General features: G+C 48.3%; 1 protein-coding gene across 3 annotated transcripts in view; it reads left to right on the top strand.

Annotated features, from left to right (window-relative positions):
* Nucleotides 1–19,744, top strand: part of KANK4 (KN motif and ankyrin repeat domains 4) — a 169,838-nt gene that overhangs the window by 141,902 nt on the left and 8,192 nt on the right. For all 3 annotated transcript variants that reach the window (XM_073544635.1, XM_073544633.1, XM_073544634.1), the window contains 2 exons: nt 12,003–12,145; nt 15,562–15,762. In XM_073544635.1, coding sequence (XP_073400736.1) covers nt 12,003–12,145; nt 15,562–15,762 — 344 coding nt within the window. The remainder of the gene's footprint in view (nt 1–12,002; nt 12,146–15,561; nt 15,763–19,744) is intronic.

Below are 19,744 nucleotides of genomic sequence, written 5' to 3'. Positions count from 1 at the left end.
AAGGGCACTGCTGTATATACTGAGGGATGAAGGGCACTGCTGTATATACTGAGGGATGAAGGGCACTGTTGTATATACTGGGGGATGAAGGGCACTGCTGTTTATACTGAGGGATGTAGGGCACTGCTGTATATACTGAGGGATGAAGGGCACTGCTGTATATACTGAGGGATGAAGGGCACTGCTGTATATACTGAGGGATGAAGGGCACTGCTGTATATACTGAGGGATGAAGGGCACTGCTGTATATACTGAGGGATGAAGGGCACTGTTGTATATACTGGGGGATGAAGGGCACTGCTGTTTATACTGAGGGATGAAGGGCACTGCTGTATATACTGAGGGATGAAGGGCACTGCTGTATATACTGAGGGATGAAGGGCACTGTTGTATATACTGGGGGATGAAGGGCACTGCTGTTTATACTGAGGGATGAAGGGCACTGCTGTATATACTGAGGGATGAAGGGCACTGCTGTATATACTGAGGGATGAAGGGCACTGCTGTATATACTGAGGGATGAAGGGCACTGTTGTATATACTGGGGGATGAAGGGCACTACTGTATATACTGAGGGATGAAGGGCACTGCTGTATATACTGGGGGATGAAGGGCACTGCTGTATATACTGGGGGATGAAGGGCACTGCTGTATATACTGAGGGATGAAGGGCACTGCTGTTTATACTGAGGGATGAAGGGCACTGCTGTATATACTGAGGGATGAAGGGCACTGCTGTATATACTGAGGGATGAAGGGCACTGCTGTTTATACTGAGGGATGTAGGGCACTGCTGTATATACTGAGGGATGAAGGGCACTACTGTATATACTGAGGGATGAAGGGCACTGCTGTATATACTGAGGGATGAAGGGCACTGTTGTATATACTGGGGGATGAAGGGCACTGCTGTATAAACTGGGGGATGAAGGGCACTGCTGTATATACTGAGGGATGTAGGGCACTGCTGTATATACTGAGGGATGAAGGGCACTGCTGTATATACTGGGGGATGAAGGGCACTGCTGTATATACTGGGGGATGAAGGGCACTGCTGTATATACTGAGGGATGTAGGGCACTGCTGTATATACTGGGGGATGAAGGGCACTGCTGTATATACTGGAGGATGAAGGGCACTGCTGTATATACTGGGGGGATGAAGGGCACTGCTGTATATACTGAGGGATGAAGGGCACTGCTGTATATACTGGGGGATGAAGGGCACTGCTGTATATACTGGGGGATGAAGGGCACTGCTGTATATACTGGAGGATGAAGGGCACTGCTGTATATACTGGGGGATGAAGGGCACTGCTGTATATACTGAGGGATGAAGGGCACTGCTGTATATACTGGGGGATGAAGGGCACTGCTGTATATACTGGAGGATGAAGGGCCCTGCTGTATATACTGGGGAATGAAGGGCACTGCTGTATATACTGGAGGATGAAGGGCACTGCTGTATATACTGGGGGATGAAGGGCACTGCTCTATATACTGGGGGATGAGGGGCACTGCTGTATATAATGGAGAAATAGAAGGGCACTGCTGTATATACTGGGGGATGAAGGGCACTGCTGTATATACTGGGGGATGAAGGGCACTGCTCTATATACTGGGGGATGAGGGGCACTGCTGTATATAATGGAGAAATAGAAGGGCACTGCTGTATATACTGGGGGATTAAGGATACTGCTGTATATACTGGGGGATGAAGGGCACTGCTGTATATACTGGGGGATGAAGGGCACTGCTGTATATACTGAGGGATGAAGGGCACTGCTGTATATACTGAGGGATGAAGGGCACTGCTGTATATACTGAGGGATGAAGGGCACTGCTGTATATACTGAGGGATGAAGGGCACTACTGTATATACTGGGGGATGAAGGGCACTGCTGTATATACTGAGGGATGAAGGGCACTACTGTATATACTGGGGGATGAAGGGCACTGCTGTATATACTGAGGGATGAAGGGCACTGCTGTATATACTGAGGGATGAAGGGCACTGCTGTATATACTGAGGGATGAAGGGCACTACTGTATATACTGGGGGATGAAGGGCACTGCTGTATATACTGGGGGATGAAGGGCACTGCTGTATATACTGGGGGATGAAGGGCACTGCTGTATATACTGAGGGATGAAGGGCACTGCTGTATATACTGAGGGATGAAGGGCACTGCTGTATATACTGAGGGATGAAGGGCACTGCTGTATATACTGAGGGATGAAGGGCACTGCTGTATATACTGGGGGATGAAGGGCACTGCTGTATATACTGGGGGATGAAGGGCACTGCTGTATATACTGAGGGATGAAGGGCACTGCTGTATATACTGAGGGATGAAGGGCACTGCTGTATATACTGGGGGATGAAGGGCACTGCTGTATATACTGGGGGATGAAGGGCACTGCTGTATATACTGAGGGATGAAGGGCACTGCTGTTTATACTGAGGGATGAAGGGCACTGCTGTATATACTGAGGGATGAAGGGCACTGCTGTATATACTGAGGGATGAAGGGCACTGCTGTATATACTGAGGGATGAAGGGCACTGCTGTATATACTGGGGGATGAAGGGCACTGCTGTATATACTGGGGGATGAAGGGCACTGCTGTATATACTGGGGGATGAAGGGCACTGCTGTATATACTGGGGGATGAAGGGCACTGCTGTATATACTGGGGGATGAAGGGCACTGCTGTATATACTGGGGGATGAAGGGCACTGCTGTATATACTGGGGGATGAAGGGCACTGCTGTATATACTGGGGGATGAAGGGAACTGCTGTATATACTGGGGGATGAAGGGCACTGCTGTATATACTGAGGGATGTAGGGCACTGCTGTATATACTGAGGGATGAAGGGCACTGCTGTATATACTGAGGGATGAAGGGCACTGCTGTATATACTGAGGGATGAAGGGCACTGTTGTATATACTGGGGGATGAAGGGCACTGCTGTTTATACTGAGGGATGTAGGGCACTGCTGTATATACTGAGGGATGAAGGGCACTGCTGTATATACTGAGGGATGAAGGGCACTGCTGTATATACTGAGGGATGAAGGGCACTGCTGTATATACTGAGGGATGAAGGGCACTGCTGTATATACTGAGGGATGAAGGGCACTGTTGTATATACTGGGGGATGAAGGGCACTGCTGTTTATACTGAGGGATGAAGGGCACTGCTGTATATACTGAGGGATGAAGGGCACTGCTGTATATACTGAGGGATGAAGGGCACTGCTGTATATACTGAGGGATGAAGGGCACTGTTGTATATACTGGGGGATGAAGGGCACTGTTGTATATACTGAGGGATGAAGGGCACTGCTGTATATACTGAGGGATGAAGGGCACTGCTGTATATACTGGAGAAGTAGAAGGGCACTGCTGTATATTCTGGGGGATGAAGGGCACTGCTGTTTATACTGAGGGATGTAGGGCACTGCTGTATATACTGAGGGATGAAGGACACTGCTGTATATACTGGAGAAGTAGAAGGGCACTGCTGTATATACTGGGGGATGAAGGGCACTGCTGTTTATACTGAGGGATTTAGGGCACTGCTGTATATACTGGGGGATGAAGGGCACTGCTGTATATACTGGAGGATGAAGGGCACTGCTGTATATACTGGGCGATGAAGGGCACTGCTGTATATACTGAGGGATGAAGGGCACTGCTGTATATACTGGGGGATGAAGGGCACTGCTGTATATACTGGAGGATGAAGGGCCCTGCTGTATATACTGGGGAATGAAGGGCACTGCTGTATATACTGGAGGATGAAGGGCACTGCTGTATATACTGGGGGATGAAGGGCACTGCTGTATATACTGGGGGATGAGGGGCACTGCTGTATATAATGGAGAAATAGAAGGGCACTGCTGTATATACTGGGGGATGAAGGGCACTGCTGTATATACTGGGGGATGAAGGGCACTGCTGTATATACTGGGGGATGAAGGGCACTGCTGTATATACTGAGGGATGAAGGGCACTGCTGTATATACTGAGGGATGAAGGGCACTGCTGTATATACTGAGGGATGAAGGGCACTGCTGTATATACTGAGGGATGAAGGGCACTGCTGTATATACTGGGGGATGAAGGGCACTGCTGTATATACTGGGGGATGAAGGGCACTGCTGTATATACTGAGGGATGAAGGGCACTGCTGTATATACTGGGGGATGAAGGGCACTGCTGTATATACTGGGGGATGAAGGGCACTGCTGTATATACTGAGGGATGAAGGGCACTGCTGTATATACTGAGGGATGAAGGGCACTGCTGTTTATACTGAGGGATGTAGGGCACTGCTGTATATACTGAGGGATGAAGGGCACTGCTGTATATACTGAGGGATGAAGGGCACTGCTGTATATACTGAGGGATGAAGGGCACTGCTGTATATACTGAGGGATGAAGGGCACTGCTGTATATACTGGGGGATGAAGGGCACTGCTGTATATACTGGGGGATGAAGGGCACTGCTGTATATACTGAGGGATGAAGGGCACTGCTGTATATACTGGGGGATGAAGGGCACTGCTGTATTTACTGGGGGATGAAGGGCACTGCTGTATATACTGAGGGATGAAGGGCACTGCTGTATATACTGGGGGATGAAGGGCACTGTTGTATATACTGGGGGATGAAGGGCACTGCTGTATATACTGGGGGATGAAGGGAACTGCTGTATATACTGGGGGATGAAGGGCACTGCTGTATATACTGAGGGATGTAGGGCACTGCTGTATATACTGAGGGATGAAGGGCACTGCTGTATATACTGAGGGATGAAGGGCACTGCTGTATATACTGAGGGATGAAGGGCACTGTTGTATATACTGGGGGATGAAGGGCACTGCTGTTTATACTGAGGGATGAAGGGCACTGCTGTATATACTGAGGGATGAAGGGCACTGCTGTATATACTGAGGGATGAAGGGCACTGTTGTATATACTGGGGGATGAAGGGCACTGTTGTATATACTGAGGGATGTAGGGCACTTCTGTATATACTGAGGGATGAAGGGCACTGCTGTATATACTGAGGGATGAAGGGCACTGCTGTATATACTGAGGGATGAAGGGCACTGTTGTATATACTGGGGGATGAAGGGCACTGCTGTTTATACTGAGGGATGAAGGGCACTGCTGTATATACTGAGGGATGAAGGGCACTGCTGTATATACTGAGGGATGAAGGGCACTGCTGTATATACTGAGGGATGAAGGGCACTGTTGTATATACTGGGGGATGAAGGGCACTGTTGTATATACTGAGGGATGAAGGGCACTGCTGTATATACTGAGGGATGAAGGGCACTGCTGTATATACTGGAGAAGTAGAAGGGCACTGCTGTATATACTGGGGGATGAAGGGCACTGCTGTTTATACTGAGGGATGTAGGGCACTGCTGTATATACTGAGGGATGAAGGACACTGCTGTATATACTGGAGAAGTAGAAGGGCACTGCTGTATATACTGGGGGATGAAGGGCACTGCTGTTTATACTGAGGGATGTAGGGCACTGCTGTATATACTGGGGGATGAAGGGCACTGCTGTATATACTGAGGGATGAAGGGCACTGCTGTATATACTGGGGGATGAAGGGCACTGCTGTATATACTGGGGGATGAAGGGCACTGCTGTATATACTGAGGGATGAAGGGCACTGCTGTATATACTGAGGGATGAAGGGCACTGCTGTATATACTGAGGGATGAAGGGCACTGCTGTATATACTGGGGGATGAAGGGCACTGCTGTATATACTGGGGGATGAAGGGCACTGCTGTATATACTGAGGGATGAAGGGCACTTCTGTATATACTGGAGAAGTAGAAGGGCACTGCTGTATATACTGGGGGATGAAGGGCACTGCTGTATATACTGAGGGATGAAGGGCACTGCTGTATATACTGGGGGATGAAGGGCACTGCTGTATATACTGGGGGGTGAAGGGCACTGCTTTTTATACTGGGGGATGAAGGGCACTGCTGTATATACTGGGGGATGAAGGGCACTGCTGTATATACTGGGGGATGAAGGGCACTGCTGTATATACTGGGGGATGAAGGGTACTGCTTTATATACTGAGGGATGAAGGGCACTGCTGTATATACTGAGGGATGAAGGGCACTGCTGTATATACTGGGGGATGAAGGGCACTGCTGTATATACTGGGGGGTGAAGGGCACTGCTGTTTATACTGGGGAATGAAGGGCACTGCTGTATATACTGAGGGATGAAGGGCACTGCTGTATATACTGAGGGATGAAGGGCACTGCTGTATATACTGAGGGATGAAGGGCACTGCTGTATATACTGGGGGATGAAGGGCACTGCTGTATATACTGGGGGATGAAGGGCACTGCTGTATATACTGAGGGATGAAGGGCACTGCTGTATATACTGGAGAAGTAGAAGGGCACTGCTGTATATACTGGGGGATGAAGGGCACTGCTGTATATACTGAGGGATGAAGGGCACTGCTGTATATACTGGGGGATGAAGGGCACTGCTGTATATACTGGGGGGTGAAGGGCACTGCTGTATATACTGGGGGATGAAGGGCACTGCTGTATATACTGGGGGATGAAGGGCACTGCTGTATATACTGGGGGATGAAGGGCACTACTGTATATACTGGGGGATGAAGGGCACTGCTGTATATACTGGGGGATGAAGGGCACTACTGTATATACTGGGGGATGAAGGGCACTGCTGTATATACTGGGGGATGAAGGGCACTACCGTATATACTGGGGGATGAAGGGCACTGCTGTATATACTGGGGGGTGAAGGGCACTGCTGTATATACTGGGGGGTGAAGGGCACTGCTGTATATACTGGGGGGTGAAGGGCACTGCTGTATATACTGGGGGGTGAAGGGCACTGCTGTATATACTGGGGGATGAAGGGCACTACTGTATATACTGGGGGATGAAGGGCACTGCTGTATATACTGGGGGGTGAAGGGCACTTCTGTATATACTGGGGGATGAAGGGCCCTGCTGTATAAACTGGGGGATGAAGGGCACTGCTGTATATACTGGGGGGTGAAGGGCACTTCTGTATATACTGGGGGATGAAGGGCACTGCTGTATAAACTGGGGGATGAAGGGCACTGCTGTATATACTGGTGGTCTCGGTAGAGACTAGTGTGGTAGACAGGGAGACACTACTGTGGCTTTGGGGAAAGAGGGTTCTGCTGGAAAGGGGACGTTATTGTGATAGCTGGAGAAATGGAAGCAAAAGTGTCAGGGCTGTGGCTACTGGGGGCAATACTGTGACTACTGGAGAGGTTGAAGGAAACTTCTGGGGAATGGGAGGCTCTGTTGTGACCACTGAGGAATGGGAGGCCCTGCTGTGACCACTGAGGAATGGGAGGCCCTGCTGTGACCACTGAGGAATGGGAGGCGCTGTTGTGACTACTGGAAAAGTGATGCGAAAGGCACTTCTATGACTACTGGTGAAGTGAAAGCAAGGACACTGCTGTGACTACTAGGGGAAGGGGGAGCAACCTGTGACTAGTGGGGAGAGTGGCTATACTGCCATCAGGTTGGATCAGGGGGAGGACACTGCTGCAGTTACTGTTGGGACCCGGAGGGGGGACATGGCTGCAGGGGGGGATTATTTGGGGATCAGGGGGAGGACACAGCTGTAGTTACTATTGGGACCTGGGGGGATGATTTGGGGATCACTGTTTGGGAGGCGCTGCTGATACTGTTGGAGACCTCAGAATACCGCCATATATCACAACCTGTCAGAAGGCGGCATCATGTCATATAATATGCTAATATAAGCAGAAATTCTGAGTTTTCGGAGGAGCCTCTTGTGCCGCAGATTCCTAATTTACATAGTAAATGCTCGAATGGCTGAAGGCAATGAAACTCGGCTCCAGCTCATTTAGGCTGCAAACTATGTGCTGCTTCCAATTTTACTCTCGAGCGCTTCAGAGGCGCCTGTAAACAAGCTGCCATCATTACAGCGGCTCCGGCGCTTGATTTGATGCAACTGTACAAGTGAGGGTTGTGGGCTCCTCACCGGACCCTCCAGACCATCGTCTGCCGGCGATCACTGATCACAAGGCAGAACTCCGCAGCCGCGGCCTTATCGCTCTTCCCTGCATGGAGTCATTGAGCAAAACAAAGAGAGCAGCCTGGATAGTTTGTAACTTGGAGATAATGATTTTCTCAGTGCCCCTTAATCTATTAGTAATCGTGACACGTCCGCTAAATCTGGGGAGCGGCCTGGAAAGCCCATTAGCCGCTCATGTGGGAGAAGGAGAGAACAGGCGGATGGAGCGGAGAACCTCGAAGGGAGAAGATCTGTCATCTACTGAGGCCACATCCCATGATTGCTCTGGCTCTGCTGCGGTGATTGATAGCTCCGCGCCCACAATGGCTGCTGTATATGGGCAGCGGCGGCTGAGCCTTGGCTATCAAGTTCTGGAGAAATTTACCAACATGGCACTATACAGTTATTCCCTAAACCACCACAAAATCATCGATACATAAAATAACAATGTTTCGGAACCTACCGGATTTGGAAAATCTGATAGAGATAAATTCTAGAACAAACCGTGTACAAATTACCACTAACGAGTCAACAAGGCGGAGCCATTATCAGGAAGAGTCGCACAGTCTGGGTGTAGCCCTGCCCCCCTGGCTACATCTTCATTCTCTGGTTGCTCTATATCAATTCCAGCCTCTTTGAGAACTTGCACATACGCTATTTCCCCTGTGTAAACGCAGCACATTGAGGTGTGCGATGCCCAGCCTCATCGATTGCCTGCACAGCTTAAATCATTTTCCAACAGCCCTGGCAGTGGTAGTGTGCAGCGGTGGAGCCAGGAATATTACAGCTTACTACTGTACTTTGGGATTGCCTAAAGAGTAAAGGCAGCAGCGCATGCTCAGGAGGCAGCGGCGCATGTTCAGGAGGCAGCAGCGCATGTTCAGAAGGGAAGTGTACAGTATGACCGACAGCAGCTCCTTGTGTGGATGACCCAGCGCAGCGTCCCCATCCATTACAGCGGATTGCTGCTCCATATTGTCTGATCTCAAATTCTTGTATTCACTTCTCACACCCCAACGTCCTAATGATGACAGTGACTGGACGCGGCTCCGCTATAGAGCAATTGTGTGTGTGCAGGGAGCCCATAGCGCCTCTGCTTTCAGGCATTGAGTTGCCATTTTAGCCCGTGCACATCCTGTGCCACTGTCAGTGTGAACTGTTACTTGGGCTTTTTTTTTTTTATTTACCATTTGTGTTTCCCATTGTGCTGAGCCGCGTACGATCCACAGAGCCGCCTGTTATACATGGGTCGCCCTCCCAGGGCTGTGGGGTACTCGGTACCGGGTCGGTCCTTCAGAGGGGATTGTCACAGCAGCGGTGACCCGGTCCGTGGCCCTGGGCGCCCATGTAAAAGGGGTTGAGTTGGGAATAAAGTTTATAAGTGATTCGTGACGCCACCTGTGGTGTTCGGCAAGGGAGATGTTAAGCCGACGCTGCAGACAGATCCTCTGGGACAGATGGTGTGGTGCAGCAATGATGTTGTAGCCCTCCACAGGCAGGGCTGTAGTCCCGGGGCAGTGTAGCTGAATGTTTAGGAAGAGGGTGCAGTGTTTGGCACAGAGATGTAGCAGTGCTGAGGATGTTGCAGGAAGGAGGCAAGGACACAACAGGGTGCAGTTTCTTTACCTTTACTTGGAAAACGCAGTCCAGGGTCCTGGTTACAGATGGCACAGGAGCAGGCTAGCCTGGAAGCAAATCAGGGATCTCTCTATCAGATGAGTTGTGTAGTCTCCTTCCTAGCGCTTACTTGAGGTACATGCAGTACTGTGTTACACTGAAGTTCCTCCTTCCTCTTCCCTTTTGGATCTACCTCGTATGGCAGACAGCTGTAGCCCTCTATCTCTCTTGGCTCACCGTTTGTTGTTGTGCCTCAGAGTCTTAGTTGGGAATATAGCATTTACAGCTTCCTATTCCTCTGGTGTCTGTTGCAGGACCTTCAGTATCCATACAACCGTGGAGACCAGGCTCCAGATCATGCGCTATCACTGGGAGGGAGCTCTCTATCCTCAGCTCAACCTCCAGCTTCTCTCCACTCTTTGCCCTCCTCACACTAACTCCTCATTTCCCTTCCTGGCCCTCAGAGAGCACTCCTCCCCCAATTCTGGTTCAGAGCTCCCTCTGTTGGCCTGGAGTGGGAACTGTGTTGCATGACATGGTTAACTGCTAGAGAGACCCTTCATTGGCTCCAAGCCTGCCATCACCCTCCCTGGAGGAAGGCAATGCCACTGTGGCGACCATACTCCTGGGGGCGCCACATACACATTTTGTTTAATGTATAAATCAGATTTCTGCACAAGCCTTTTAGCCTTTTAATATAAATGTCATCTCCTGGGAACCAGCAGGGAACGATGTAAAAAAGAGAGCACAGCGATTTAGGATTATTTGGTATTCAGTAAAGTCCAGGATCACTATATAAAACTAATGTAACAAGTAACACAACTTTATAAATACAAGGACTAATACTGAGGTACAGCAGCCTTATAGGCATTATCATCCAGAGTCGCTGAGAACAGAATAGTGAGTGCAGCTCTGGAGTATAATACAGGATGTAACTCAGGATCAGTAATGTAATGTATGTACACAGTAACTGCACCAGCAGAATAGTGAGTGCAGCTCTGGGGTATAATACAGGATGTAACTCAGGATCAGTAATGTAATGTATGTACACAGTGACTGCACCAGCAGAATAGTGAGTGCAGCTCTGGAGTATAATACAGGATGTAACTCAGGATCAGTAATGTAAAGTATGCACACAGTGACTGCACCAGCAGAATAGTGAGTGCAGCTCTGGGGTATAATACAGGATGTAACTCAGGATCAGTAATGTAATGTATGTACACAGTTACTGCACCAGCAGAATAGTGAGTGCAGCTCTGGAGTATAATACAGGATGTTACTCAGGATCAGTAATGTAATGTATGTACACAGTGACTGCACCAGCAGAATAGTGAGTGCAGCTCTGGAGTATAATACAGGATGTACTCAGTATCAGTACAGCACACATAGATTTGTTATAATCTGTGAACTGTATAATGAACCATATCCACTTTACATCCCACAACTCCTGCAGCTATTATTGCTGCCACAGGTGTCTTGTCTTTATTTCTCTGTATTGATTTTGTGCAAATAGGAAAAAAAAGGGAAAGAAAAAAAAAAAAAAAGAAACTGCTGCAGCCGAGCTCTGTATTTATGGCGCTGTGAGGGTTCGGTGCTGTCGGGCCTCGTGATGACTGTACGCTGTGTCTGTGTCTTTTCTCATTTGGCTCAAAACTTGTCAGTAAATGAAGCAGTGTTTGTGCGTCCAAGTGATTGAGGGTTTGAACTTGACTCGCACATAAACCAATTCAATTACCCATGTTGTACCGTTCGCCCCGGGAGAGACCCTTTAATGTCTGGATAGATTTTAACCCCAATGGATGCAACTAATCAACCGCAATCATAGAAAGTATCACTCTGCATCATTGGTTGAATCTCCACATTTGCTTGACATCAGCTATAATATCTGTACACGGTACAAAAATCATCTGTGGCTCATTGTAAACTGCCCACAAGCTGCTGTTGACAGATCTTTTTTCAAGCTTGGTAAATGCATGTAGTGTCCTGCTGTAAGAGATCTCCAGGACATATTGGTTCATTGACACCATAATGCTCCGTCGTAGCACTGCAATTAAATCATTATATATATTATCAAGAGAAAAAATGAGCTGATTAACAAATTGCCTGTCTGTCTGCTAATCATAATCTGTAATCAGTAGCTAACCTGCTTGTTGATGGTTTCCAATAACCAGGCTGAACAGATGAAATTTCACTGTGATGCTTTTTTAATGCAACTGAACGTATATAGAATTTTCAGGTATCGCCAATCCTACATTTCTGTATTTCATATTAGGTGTTTGTGATGTGGACCATCAAAATAAGGCAGGTTACACCCCAGTGATGCTCACCCCCCTGGCATCGGCGGAAACGGATGAAGACATGGAAGTGGTGAAGGCTCTCCTCAGCCTGGGAAATGTTAATCTCTCTGCCTCTCAGGTACTAGAACGATCCCTGATATACAGTGGCATGTTAAAATTTTAGCACCCCTGGTCAAAATTGCTGTTATTGTGAACAGTTAAGCAAGTTGAAGATGAAATAATCTCTAAAAGCGATAGTTACAGATGACACATTCCATTTGTATTTTAGGGGAATATATATGTTCATCTTTTACATTTTAAAAATTACAAAATGAAAAAATGGGCAGATGCAAAATTTTGGCACCCTGCATGGTTAGTACTTATTAACATCCCCTTTTGAAAGTATCACAGCTTGTAAACTTTTTGTAGCCAGACAAGAATCTTTCAATTCTTGTGTTAGGGATTTTCATCCATTCTTCCTTGAAGAATTCATCCAGTTCTGTGAGATTCCTGGAGCGTCTTGCATCCTCTGCTATTTTGAGATCGAGCCACAGATTTTCAATGATGTTCAGATCAGGGGACTGTGAGGGCCATTGTAAAACCTTCAGCTTGTGCCTTTTGAGGTTGTCTATTGTGAATTTCTGGTCTGTGTTTTAGGATTATTATCCATTTTTAGAAGCCATCCTCTTCCTCTTTTTATCTTCAGCTTTTACAGATGGTGTTATATTTGCATCAAGAATTTGTTGAATTTTCATTGAATCCATTCTTTCCACTACGCGTGAAATGTTCCCAGTGCCATTGGCTGCAACACAACCCCCAAAGCATGATTGATCCACCCCCATGCTTAATGGTTGGCAAGATGTTATTTTCCTGAAATTCTGTGCCTCTTAACCTCATGGGTCCACAGGACTTGTTTCCAAAATGCATCAGGCTTGTTTAGATGTTCTTTTGCATACTTCTGATGCCGCGTTTTATGGTGAGGATGCAGGAGAGGTTTTCTTCTGAAGACTCTTGCATGAAGGCTGTATTTGTGCAGGTGTCTCTGAACAGTAGAACAATGTACCAAAGCTCCAGAGTCTGCTAAATGTTTCTGAAGGTCTTTTGCAGTCAAGCGAGGGTTCTGATATGCCTTTCTAGCATTCCTATGAGCAGCTCTCACTGAAATTGATCTTGCTCTTCCAGACCTTATCTTGACCTCCACTGTTCCTTTTATCTGCCATTTCTTAATTTCTAACTGAGGAAAGGGCAACTTGAAAACGCTTTTCTATCTTCTTACAGCCTTCTCCTGCTTTGTGGGCCTCCACCATTTTCAGAGTGCTCGGCCGCTGCTTAGAAGAACCCATGGCTGCAGTTTTTTGGCAGAAGGTTAGAGGAGGCCGGGTTTTTATAAAGCTGGGAAATTTTCATCACCTGGCCTTTCCCAACAATGATGAGGAACAAGTCATAACATTAACAGGCTAATTAAGGTCTGAAACCTTGGTCAAAGTTATCTGAGTACACATATCTACAAGGTTGTGCAAACGTTTGCACCGGCCCATTTTCCTTTTTGCCCTTTATGAAAATGAAAAATGTATTTTTTTGTGCCTAAAATACAAAGGAAATATGTCATCTTACTTTAGGCCTTTTAGAGATCATTTCATCTTCAACTTTATTAACTCTCCACAATAACAGTAATTTTGACCAGAGGTGCCCAAACTTTTACATGCCACTTGTACACAAGTGCAGACTATACCGTTATTATACATCTGCAAACCCATTTTATTAGTGCATATGGTGTTAATAGTCTCTTATTTTGGACCTCCATCAATTACAAAGAGGGTCTCCCTAACTATAGAGGACCCTCCACGTTCAGGCAGTACGTTTGGCATTTGCAGATTCGGAACACTGCACCAGTCACCCTGCACAGTGTTGGGCTGTAAGCACAATACCCACTTTTGGACGTCGGGCCCTTGTACCACCCTCATGGAGTCTGTTTATGACAGTTTGAGCAAACACATGCATGTTAGTGGCCTGCTGGAGATCATTTTGTAGGGCTCTGGCACTGTTCCTCCTATTCCTTCTTGCACAAAGGAGGCGGTATCGGTCCTGCTGCTGGGTTGTTACCCTCCTATGGATCCATCCTGGTGTACTGGCCTGACTCCTGGTATCTGCTCCATGCTTTGGACACTGTGCTGACAGACACAGCTACCCTTCTTGCCACAGCTCACATTGATGTGCCATCCTGGATGAGATGCACTACCTGAGCAACTTCTGTGGGTTGTAAACACCGTCTCATGATACTGTACAGTACCTCTAGTGGTGAGAGCAATGACAAAATACAAAAGTGACCAAAGCAATAGTCAAAAAGGATGAGAACAGAGAAATAGTCTGTGGTCATCCCTGTAGAACCACTCCTTTATAGGCGTCTTGCTAATTGCCGATCACTTCTACCTGTTGTCTGTACACAACAGCAGAAGAAAGTGATTCACAATCAGCATTGCTTCATAACTGGACGGGTTGATTTTTATATTAGTGCAATTGACTTGGAGTTACATTGTGCAGCTTAAGTGTTCTCTTTTATTTTTTGAGCAGTGCATTAACATGTCTGACTGCAGAACACCAAAAGTTAGAGAAATGTATTTTTTGGCTAAGTTTTCTTTCTTTCTTATACAGACTAGGGCCATGTCCTGTAAACATGTGTGCAATATTTACTTGCTTGGTCCATTAATTGAGGTTGTGGCAGTGCGGCCTGTGCGGTGGGACTACAGACGGTCCGGGCATCCTCATCTTTCAGTATCTATGACATTAGTGGTTGCATTGCTATAGCAGATTCGTAAATAAGGTGAGGGGCTGTTAATAATGGAGGACGGAGAATGGGGGAAGGAGATCATTCAGAATCCATCAACAGCACCAATGGAAGTAAAAATTAGAAAAGAAAATAGGATCTTATAAATTGCTTTTTAGGGGTCTCACCCTGTCATTTCTTCCCTTAGGACAGTAGCTGCTAGCAGTTGCATTTTAGGGGTCTCACCCTGTCATTTCTTCCCTTAGACCCCTCTGCCAGCAGCTACTATCCCATCAGTTGCATCTTTCCCTCTCCCCACTGAAACAAACATTTGCAATGGTGGAATTGTCCTGATGAGCGTCTCTGGCCCTCAGCCCTGTGTACGATGACCCTATATTTCCCGTGTCAGTAGGACGCTGACATCTCTAGAGGCGCGGACCCCGAGAGCTCGGACTTTCCATGTTGTTCCCCAGCTGCGCTATGAATGGTGACAGTAACTCCACAGATTGGATGGAAATTTCAGACACTGGAGCATTGTGTCACCATCGCTTCATGTCAATGTATTCACCATGATGTCACCAACAAGGTCCCACACATGGGAGAACTCCCAAGTGTCCCCCATACTGGAGGTCTTACATGAACTGTGACCTGTATATGACATAGCTGCCGTCTTCCCTTCATGGCGACTGGCGAACAGAACAGATTAATGATTTGGGGCCGTTGGGCGGATTCACATTTTGCTGTGATTTTTGTTCTTAGTACCTTTTTCTGGATTGTCTGATGTTTTGCAGGGAGGACAGACGGCGCTGATGCTGGGAGTCAGCCATGGCCGCTCCGACATGGTAAAAGTCTTACTGGAGTGCGGGGCGGATGTGAACCTGGCGGCTGAGGACGGAGAAACCGCTCTGATCATCGCCTGCCAAGTGGGAAATGTGGAAATCGTGAAGTTACTGGTGTCCCACCCAGACTGTGACGTGGAGCGGACCGATAAGGTAGCGGCTTCTCTCCGCTCTAAACTTCTGAAATTTGGAGGCAACAAATTAGCTCAAATTACGTAATTGATACATTCGTGTATTTATAAATAAGTCGGGTGACAATAGTCCTTAACATAAGGCATCAAAATCTGATTGTTGGGGTCCAACTCCCGACGCCCCCATTATCCGCTGCTACCTGGAGCCACAGTGCCATGACTGTGTAGTGGCCGTTCTCCGTACTGCAGCTCCGATGGCAGCACCTTCATCATTGTTTCATATTTATACAAAACTAGCTGAAGAGCCCAGCGCTGCCTGGGCATAGTAACTAACTGTGGTTATAGCAAATTATAATTGTCCTCCATCCCATAGTCCCGTGCCCATATACCCATCATACATATCCACGATCCCATAGGCCCGTGCCCATATACCCATCACACATCCTCCATCCCATAGTCCTGTGCCCATATACCCATCACACATCCTTCATCTCATAGTCCCATGCCCATATACCCATCACACATATCCTCCATCCCATAGTCCCATGCCTATATACCCATCACACATCCTTCATCTCATAGTCCAGTGCCCATATACCCATCATACATCCTCCATCCCATAGTCCCATGCCCATATACCCATCACACATATCCTCCATCCCATAGTCCCGTGCCTATATACCCATCACACATCCTTCATCTCATAGTCCAGTGCCCATATACCCATCATACATCCTCCATCCCATAGTCCCATGCCCATATACCCATCACACATATCCTCCATCCCATAGTCCCATGCCCATATACCCATCACACATATCCTCCATCCCATAGTCCCGTGCCCATATACCCATCACACATCCTCCATCCCATAGTCCCATGCCCATATACCCGTCATACATATCCTCCATCCCATAGTCCAGTGCCCATATACCCATCACACATATCCTCCATCCCATAGTCCCGTGCCCATATACCCGTCATACATATCCTCCATCCCATAGTCCAGTGCCAATATACCCATCACACATCCTCCATCCCATAGTCAACCATTATGACATCATAATGAGCGGCGGGGCTTGATACACACACTTTTTCCCCATTATGTAGATAGGGGCTAAATTGTTTGGTGCATTGGAACGCGCGGGGTTAAAATTTCGCCTCACAACATAGCCTATGACGCTCTCGGGGTCCAGACGTGTGACTGTGCCAAATTTTGTGGCTGTAGCTGCGACGGTGCAGATGCCTATCCCGGACATACATACACACACACACACATACACTTGAGCTTTATATATTAGATATCCAAAAAGTCAGATTGACAAATTTATATTTTGGGCGATACGTCACCTGCAATTTTACTGCATCGTCCTCCGGCTGCTTTCTATCTCTGCTCCATTAGGACACATCTATTATCTGTGACTCTATTTTAGCTGCATTGTCTGTTGAAGTCTGGTAGTTTGCAATCCACCTCCCATTCTCATCAACCATGCTTTACACTGCAGCTCTGCTTGCTTCTTTTACACCTACTGTTTTTTTGCTGGCTGTTTTTGTGGGCCCAATAGATTTCTATGCGGCCGCAAAATCGGCCTGCAAGAATTAGTGGGAGCGCCGTGTGCCGTATGGCCGTAAAAAAAGATAAACCCTGCTTGATCTTTTTCACGGCGTACGGACACGGCCCCCATTGAAAATCAATGGGGTAGCAAAAACAAACGGAAGTTTGTTTTTGCGGTGCACCGTCACTTCCGGTTTTACGGAACGCAGTTTTTTTTCCCCCAATACTACTTCAATAGTATTGGAAAACGGCGATCCGCAAGTTTTTTTGTGGTCCGTTATTGCGGCAGACCGTGAAAATTGCAGCGATACGGCCCGCAAAAACGGACCGCAGTAACGGGCCGCAAAAAACACGGCAAGTGTAAAAGTAGCCTTATATTGGCTGCTGTGTATAAGCACAGGATAAGAATCCATTAATGCATTAATAATTATAATAAAAAATAATGAATGCTGGAATATAAATGGTTAAATATAGGATTTAAAGGGATTTTATTCATTGACATCCACAGTGTCTGTATGCACAGGAGTCCAGTGGGAGGTGACACTCAGTGACTGACAGTCTACTCCGTATGACAGTACATGCAGAGATAGCCGTTAAACACTGGTAGCTCCGCCCACTGGACTCCTAATGGATACAGTCACCATGGATGTCAATGCACAAAATACAAGTTATATGAAACGTTTACAACAACCCTGCATCTCATTGTGCTCGGCGTTTCCTCCTCTGTATCGCGCTGTTCACACAATGGACTGCGGCCTGTACGAGGGACGTGCTGCATATGGCGGTATTGGGGAGAACTGAAAAATCCGCTCCCCCCGAGCTGCAGAATACGCAGATGTCTCATATGTACCAGAGACTACCCAGGCTGGGCTTCACAATCCCCCCAACCAAGGAGTCAGCGCCGGCCTCCGCTATAGGAACTTCTGGTTAGCAAGTTTATCACAACACGTCCAAAACGAAGCAAAGGCAGATTATTCCACATACTACAACTCCCACTGTGCGCAGCTTATCGCGTTACATCCGGCCGTGCCCGCAGAGCTCTGTATACACTGCGCAGCGTATGGCGTTACGTCCGGCCGTGCCCGCAGAGCTCTGTACACACTGCGCAGCTTATCGCGTTATATCCGGCCATGCCCGCAGAGCTCTGTACACACTGCGCAGCTTATCGCGTTACATCCGGCCGTGCCCGCAGAGCTCTGTACACACTGCGCAGCTCATCGTGTTACACCCGGCCGTGTCCGCAGAGCTCTGTACACTGCGCAGCTTATCGCGTTACACCCAGCCGTGCCCGCAGAGCTCTGTACACACTGCGCAGCGTATCGCGTTACATCCGGTCCATGCCCGCAGAGCTCTGTACACTGCGCAGCTTATCGTGTTACACCCAGCCGTGCCCGCAGAGCTCTGTACACACTGCGCAGCTTATCGCGTTACGTCCGGTCCGTGCCCGCGAGCTCTGTACACACTGCGCAGCTTATCGCGTTACATCTCGTCCGTGCCCGCAGAGCTCTTTACACACTGCGCAGCTTCTCGCGTTACGTCCGGTCCGTGCCCGCAGAGCTCTGTACACACTGCGCAGCTTATCGCGTTACGTCCGGTCCGTGCCCGCAGAGCTCTGTACACACTGCGCAGCTTATCGCGTTACATCTCGTCCGTGCCCGCAGAGCTCTGTACACACTGCGCAGCTTATCGTGTTACGTCCGGTCCGTGCCCGCGAGCTCTGTACACACTGCGCAGCTTATCGCGTTACATCTCGTCCGTGCCCGCAGAGCTCTTTACACACTGCGCAGCTTATCATGTTACATCCGGTCCGTGCCCGCAGAGCTCTGTACACACTGCGCAGCTTATCGCGTTACGTCCGGTCCGTGCCCGCAGAGCTCTGTACACACTGCGCAGCTTATCGCGTTACATCTCGTCCGTGCCCGCAGAGCTCTGTACACACTGCGCAGCTTATCGTGTTACGTCCGGTCCGTGCCCGCGAGCTCTGTACACACTGCGCAACTTATCGCGTTACATCTCGTCCGTGCCCGCAGAGCTCTTTACACACTGCGCAGCTTATCATGTTACATCCGGTCCGTGCCCGCAGAGCTCTGTACACACTGCGCAGCTTATCGCGTTACATCTCGTCCGTGCCCGCAGAGCTCTGTACACACTGCGCAGCTTATCGTGTTACGTCCGGTCCGTGCCCGCGAGCTCTGTACACACTGCGCAGCTTATCGCGTTACATCTCGTCCGTGCCCGCAGAGCTCTTTACACACTGCGCAGCTTATCATGTTACATCCGGTCCGTGCCCGCAGAGCTCTGTACACACTGCGCAGCTTATCGCGTTACATCTCGTCCGTGCCCGCAGAGCTCTGTACACACTGCGCAGCTTATCGTGTTACGTCCGGTCCGTGCCCACGAGCTCTGTACACACTGCGCAGCTTATCGCGTTACATCTCGTCCGTGCCCG

Source organism: Dendrobates tinctorius, unplaced genomic scaffold (genome assembly GCF_039654945.1).
Source record: "Dendrobates tinctorius isolate UK_male_01 unplaced genomic scaffold, ASM3965494v1 ptg000138l, whole genome shotgun sequence".
Classification (NCBI taxonomy): domain Eukaryota; kingdom Metazoa; phylum Chordata; class Amphibia; order Anura; family Dendrobatidae; genus Dendrobates; species Dendrobates tinctorius.
Note: the sequence above shows the minus strand (reverse complement) of the source record. Positions and strands in the feature narration are given on the sequence as shown.